The 6,986-nt window shown below is 40.3% G+C and overlaps 1 protein-coding gene across 4 annotated transcripts; it reads right to left on the reverse strand.

The window, feature by feature from the left end:
• Positions 1-3,713: 3,713 nt before the first annotated feature.
• Positions 3,714-6,667, reverse strand: foxa3 (forkhead box A3). 4 transcript variants are annotated; one of them, XM_081716810.1, is made up of 4 exons: positions 6,455-6,667; positions 6,187-6,279; positions 5,942-5,954; positions 3,714-5,286 (listed from the first exon to the last, which is right to left on the reverse strand). In XM_081716810.1, the coding sequence occupies exons 2-4, from the start codon at positions 6,228-6,230 to the stop codon at positions 4,036-4,038; spliced, it is 1,308 nt and encodes a 435-aa protein (XP_081572936.1). In that variant the 5' UTR covers positions 6,231-6,279; positions 6,455-6,667; the 3' UTR covers positions 3,714-4,035. The 4 variants fall into 4 exon arrangements, with proteins under 4 accessions (XP_081572936.1, XP_081572937.1, XP_026870290.1 ...); XM_081716811.1 differs by having other exon boundaries at positions 6,569-6,658; XM_027014489.3 differs by lacking the exon at positions 5,942-5,954.
• Between the last annotated feature and the right edge of the window lie 319 nt (positions 6,668-6,986).

A 6,986-nucleotide genomic window follows, 5' to 3' on the forward strand; every position in this document is an offset into this window, starting at 1 on the left:
TCGGGTGAATGACTGGGAGCCTCCCTAAACGCTTTCTTTAAAAACACTTGTGTCAACATAGCTCAGCCCTCCTCCAGGATCCAGTGGAGGATGCTCCGCTTGTCATTTGCATGGCACATCTTCGGGGACAGGCAGGTCTTTCCCTCTCTCTCGTCTTGAGTTTATCAGTAATATCAGCAAACATAGAGTGAAGTTCTGCCACATGAAACTCTTTGTGGTTCTTATTGTGTGTGTGTGTGTGTGTGTGTGTGTGTGTGTGTGTGTGTGTGTGTGTGTGTGTGTGTGTGTGTGTGTGTGTGTGTGTGTGTGTTTGTGTGTGAGTGTGCTTGTGTTTGTGGGGGTTGGGACACAGCATAAAGTAAGTGAGAGGTCAGTGTATCTGTTAATGATCACAAAACAAAAGAAATGAATAAATGTCATAAAATTGAAGTTAATGGCTTTTTCCATATCTAATTTCATTATTGTTTTAAGACCCTGGAAAGCAGTCACTTGACTAGGTAAAATGCCCATTCTCCTCACTACAGTATTACAGAGAAAAATAAAGAGAGACAGAGTTGAGCTATACAACTGGTTAGTACCCAGTGCCCAGAGACTTTATATTGGGTTCTGGCCCCATAACAAATCTCCCTTATCAGTCAGGCTGTGTGACATATGCAGGAATACTGCTGGGAAAGAGCAAGGAGCAGCGCTGAGGGAGTGGAGCTTATTATTCACCCTCTCTCTGCTCTATAGCGCTTCTGACATCACTGAGCATCCACACAATGTTTTCCATCATCACCATCATCACTGTGATTATCATTACTTGTGTGTGAAATCTGTTTATGTGCTCTTCGGGGCTAGAAGGTCAAGAAAAATAAGCCTGTGAACACCACAAATTCTGAAAAATTATTTTATTCTTTTCTGCCTGCAACTGCTGTTTTGATGGATGGTGTTTTTTAGAGTTTTTTGCTGGTTGATTCAAACGAGGCAGTCTTTTGCAGATATTTCTTTCTTAATAAACAATTGAGGTTATTTGCATATTATTCAGGACAGCAGTCTCTCATGAAGTTGGGTCACTACCATGATAAGGCTTCAGGTTAGAGGCAGGTGGGAAGGGCCCGGCGTCGCTTGATCCCAATGTGCCATTGTGTCACTGTGGAAACCCTATCAGTATGGAACTGGCCTATCTTATCACCTCAGAGCACCAGCAGCAAGACACCATTGTGCTCAACATGAAGAAACGGCCACTATAGATTCCTAGCAGGAGGCCCAAAACACTCTCTTTCTCTTTCTTTCTCTCTGATGGTGGTCTGGCTGCTCTGGTTCAACATGGCTCTGTGTTTTCAGCATTATCACAGAACATTGTGAAGTCATTCTCCCTTTCGACACGTTACTCAGCAGAACATTTTCAAAGCTACAGCAGATCACACACAGGAGTGACAGAGAGAGAGAGAGAGAGAGAGAGAGAGAGAGAGAGAGAGAGAGAGAGAGAGAATGGAAAGAGAGAAAGTCAGTCTGAAAAAAGTAGTCAAATGTAGCTTTATGGAAAGATAGACATGTAAAGTAAGAAACAAAGCAACACTGAAGGGAACATCTTCACTTATAAATAAACGCTCATACTCTTTTCATCAGGTAGAACACTCCAGCAGCCCTTTCTGAGGTATTTTCACTAGTTTTATATAAAATTACTTGTTCCAATAGAATGCCTCTGGTCCATTTAAGGAAGATCATCCATTATTAAGTTAGTAGACGAAACAAGTCTACATGTTTTAGACACATGTCATGGCATCTCCTCCCATCATCATGTTTATAATTTTTCAGGATAAAATAACATTAAAATTAATTGTATTTTCATCAAATGTAGAATCCTATATGGCATGGCTAAAAGCATATTGCTCGCTTTTAGGTATATACCATTTTGGAAAATATAGCTAAAGTTTATCTTTAAATGTCCCATTGAAGGTAATTATTCTGACTCAAATTCAAACTACATTTCCTGGAGTTCTCCTGTTATAAAACCCTGACTAGAGCCTAATGTCCATTCAGCATTAGTACATTTAGCCCATATTAAAATACGTGTGTGTGTGTGTGTGTGTGTGTGTGTGTGTGTGTGTGTGTGTGTGTGTGTGTGTTTGTGTGTTGTGTGTGTGTGTGTGTGTGTGTGTGTGTGTGTGTGTGTGTGTGTTTGTGTGTGTGTGTGTGTTCATGCTGAGGAGTTGTGCAGCATGTCTTGCACTTCAAAGTTATCAAAATTCCAAGTTATTGATACATTTATCACAATTCATTCGGAGAAACAAAGGGAAGCAAGATATTTTGGTACAAATACTTGGTATTTGGTATAAATACTTATAAAAGTATATTTCAAAGGTTCAGTTTAACTACTAATGCAAATGCTTTAAAAATTGGCGCCTTTCGGTTAAGGTTCTGTAATCCATGTAGCTGTAACCATGTATTGACCTGGTGAGCTCAGAACCATCTCTGTTAATTTTCTGATATTGATATTGATGATATGGCCAATATGGTTATTACATTTTATTTTTTAATAATATTTGATAATATTGAAAGTTCTTCTGGCTCAGACAATTATTCTGCCTAAACACACAAAAACTCAAAATCATTCCCCAGAGTTTTGTCTTTTTAATAAGAAAAGGACATCCATCACATGCACACCATAATACAATTAAGCATATAGAGTTTTATATATATATATATATATATATATATATATATATATATATATATATAAATGCACTTTGAGGATTGAAAGCCGAGAGTAGGGTTTAAATAAACATTAAAACAAATGTTTTAGTCTTTTAAAGCTAAATAACACAACACACAAGTTCTGACCTGAAATTGTTCCCTCCAAAATGAATAACGACCTGTCGTTTTTTTCTAATGTAATGGCCAAGTTTTTATTTTGCATTGGTAGAGGGAAAAAGGCTCTTTGAAGACAGAGAAGTTCAACAGACAGCACTTCACTATGATGTTATCATTTGGGCCTATAAAATAAGATAATTACAAGGCATTGTTGTAACAAAGTGATTGTGCCCCCATCTCCACCCTCCTGCTGGGTCAAGCAGAGAGGTCACTAGTGCAAAGTACTGTGTGTAAATGGCCTTTCCTGGGTCAGCTCTCCAGAACTGTTACACATTGGCTACTCAAATGCTGCACATAAATAAAAACTGAAAATTTTTAAAACATTTGCCTTATAATTGAGAGTGAGCAGGATGGCTAAAATTGTATGGTTTACCACAGTTCATTCCAGTTTGCATAATAAGGTTTTTATAACTGAAAGAAATAAAACATACCAGACTAAAAATGTATAGATCATGGGCATAATTTAAAAGTTATTTGTAAAACCATGATGAATGTATCAAACACATTACCTAAACTAAGAGCTTCATGTGTATATACTGTGTGTTTGTGCACTTCATAACAGGAACATAACAGAAATTCATTATGCATTATACTGTAACACAAGTCAGACAGATTTCCCTGTAACATAGCACAGGCTGCTTACTGCAGTAACCTCAACTCAACTCAACTCTGTTACTTCCCATAATAATCACACTCCTCTCCACAATGGCACAAACACAAAACTAACAAAGATATATTAATTTTTCCCCTTCATAAATAAACAGATAACTCCTTGTCCCCACGCCACAGACAGTATATACACATTATGCACATTTTGGATAACTGGTATGTCCTGGGTCCTGTGTATCATTGTCCAGTTTAACAAAAGTCCAGTTCCTGAAGTTAAGAGAAGGTAAAAGGTTCAATAAAATGGATTGGCTTTTTTTTTTGACTGCGTAAGTTCCTCTGCTCACCCTTTGTACAGGGACATATCTACATACTTGCACCAAATCAATACAGCCTAAGCCTAAGGCTGTTCAGGGGGTTTTCTTCCAGAAGGAGCAACACCATGTGGCTTTGATGGCACCATGCACCCAGAGTCTCATAGGATTTTCAGAGTGTGCCCGAGAAGGCAGGCACAGAGTTTCTGGAGATGTCTAATTATCACTCCTCTCAGCTCTGTTAGACCTACAGATAAGGTTAGGATGCATTGAGGACAGACCTGCTGTACAGGGTTTGGTAGTAGGCCCCTGAGTCGATGGCTGAGGGACCTGCACTATCATAGATTTGTTTGGTGGGTACAGGCGAGGAAGCAGCGTAGCTGTTGTAGGCCATCAGCTGGTCTTGGTATGTCTTGAGGTCCATCTTCTGCTCATTGGACATTAGGTTGGTGATGGAGAAGGGGTGGTTAAAATTGTAGTGGGGGTCCATTGACTTCAGCGGGTCATTCTGCAAGTCCAGGTGCTGCATGGGACTTGGCAGCAAGTGGGGGCTTGTGCCCATGCCCTGGGAGTGCAGGTGAGAGCTGGAAGGAGGCATAGAGGAAGACACCGAAGAGGGGATGGGCACTGGGGAATTGTGTGCCAGGCTGCCCGTTTGAGATGAACACTCCAGTGGAGCCAAGTTCCGCTGCTGCTCCTCAGAGGCTGATCCAGGGTGGGAACTGTCAGAGTGGGCAGAATCGGCAGCATCAGAGCCTGTGGTGGGGCTGTGCTCTTCCTGGACACCATCACTATTCCCATTTTTGGCATTGCCACCCTCCTGAGACTTCCCTGAGCCCTTCTTGCCTGGCTTGTCCTCAATCTTGAAGCGCTTTTGTCTGCGCAGGTAGCAGCCATTCTCGAACATGTTGCCCGAGTTGGGGTGCAGGGCCCAGTAGGAGCCCTTACCTGGCTTGTCAGGTGAGCGGGCTACTTTGACAAAGCAGTCGTTGAAGGACAGTGAGTGGCGGATGGAGTTCTGCCAGCGCTGCTGATTTTCGCGGTAGTATGGGAACAGATCCATAATCCACTGGTAGATCTCATTCAGTGTGAGCATCTTGTTGCTGGACTGCTGTATTGCCATGGTGATCAGGGAGATATAGGAGTAGGGGGGTTTGGCATGGGTGAGTGAGCGGCGATAGGGCTTGGGCACCTCCTTGGCTCGGTTCAGCGATGTTGGAGAAGGGTAGCTTAGCTGAGACATGGGTTGAGCCATGCTTGGGTAGTGGGAGAGTGGACCCAGGGAAGAAGCTGGGGAACTCAGCTGGGTGAGTGAGCCTGGATTCAAGGAAGATCCCACTGGGGAAAGGTTCATATGGTTTGCTGCCCCACTCATGCCGGTCAGTGGGCTGCTGTTGAGTCCTGGACTCGGGTAGCCCATGTTCATACCAGAGCCTGAGCTGGCAGAGTTGAGGTTGATATAGCTGTTCAGGCTGCTCACTGAATTCATGGCACCCTGAGAAGAATACATCTAAAATAAACAGAAATATTTTAAATTATTTATACTTCAAAAAATGGAAAAATATACTGAAATATTAGGGATCATTTATGCAAACTGTTTTGGCATTAAAGAAACCATATTATCAAAACATTTAAGTAAATGTTTTGGTTTATATTTTATACCTAAATATTTTTATTGCAACATTGGAACATTTTGGATTTTCTAACTACTATATTCATTTATGCATTAGTGCAAGTAGATTGATAAATTACATTCGTGTGCCAACTATAGTTATGGTCTCTGCATAAAAAAGTCTAAGTGTTCTTTACTGTCGTTCCTCCTTCCCCTAACTACTTGATATACTGCTTTTTTTCATAAATTTGACAAAGTTTTCATTATATTTCAGTTAGGTTAATAGCAGTTATCTGTAGCATGATACAGACAAAGTGAGCTTGGATATCTTAATTAATATGTATCAGATGTTTTTCTGCAAATTCTGAAATTAAACTAAACTAAATCAGTTACCAGCTGCATGGATTACAGAACATCAGCCTAAAGGCGCCAATTTTTCAAGCGTTTGTACTACAAGCAAAATATGTCAGACACCAAAGGATGGAGAATAAAAAAAGTAGCACTGGCCATCATGTTTATCAGTTATGCTCCCATCAGTAAAATTCAGATTTACCGTAGGCATACTCCTAAGTAAGAGACATAGTGAATTATTAAAGATGCAAAAAATACAAATAATTATTAGGTCAAGTCTTTGTTAATTGGGAAATATATAATTAATTTTTTTGTATAATAAGTGAGCACGTTTTGACACCGTAGACTAAGCCTAATTATTTCCACTGAAAGAATACATTTATTACAGCATCTGGGATAAACAATAAATTAAAAACAGCATTAAAGACATCCGACAAATAAACTTACCTCGTTAGCTTCACTGTAGAATGCATTCCATTCCGGAATTTCATGAGATTCCATTTTCACTGAACTCAACATTCCCAGGAAAAGTTTTACTGGCTAAAAAGCAGGGTACTGTCAAGCTACAAATTTTATTAAAATATTTAATGCCTTAATGCCTTAATGCCTTAGATGCTCTCTGTCTGAAGTGGGACATAAAAAATATTACACCTCCGACAAGACAGGTAAATCCAAAATTCCACAAATAAGAGTAATACTGTAGAAAACAGCTTACTGGATTCGTCTGCTTCTTTGGAAATAGGCGTACGTCGTTTTTTTTTATTATTTATTTTTGCTTTCGTTCAGTATAAATTACCTGTTCTTTCATAATTAAATATGCTTACTCAACTTTTTCTGAGTGGCCGGATCAGTAAACATTTTATAGTAATCCCGAAGAAAAATCGAAGAAACGCTGTCGCTGGAAGGCGTCCTGTGGTGTGAGTGTGTCAGTGCGCTGTGGACAATTACAGCAGAAACTCTTAAGTCCCAGCCTTTAAACACAGGTGAGGGAACGCCCCGTAAGGCTATTTGAATATCGTCCTGGGACTCAGGAAGGGATCCATATAGGTCGCTCTTGCCCCCTGGTGTTCTGTATATTGGCCAGCAGAGCCGTCTAGTCCGTCTGTCACCCCAGTATGTTGGAAACAGCCGAAATAGACGTTGGCTGAAGGCTATTCTTTTAGTCTTAGTTTAGTTTTAACCAGGCTCATAGACTCTTGAATATCGAATGAAAATAGGCATGCATGTCGATTACAGTTGATCCAGCT

The sequence above is a fragment of the Electrophorus electricus genome, chromosome 6, assembly GCF_041902795.1.
Source record: "Electrophorus electricus isolate QZ-2024a chromosome 6, ASM4190279v1, whole genome shotgun sequence".
Taxonomy (NCBI): Eukaryota; Metazoa; Chordata; class Actinopteri; order Gymnotiformes; family Gymnotidae; genus Electrophorus; species Electrophorus electricus.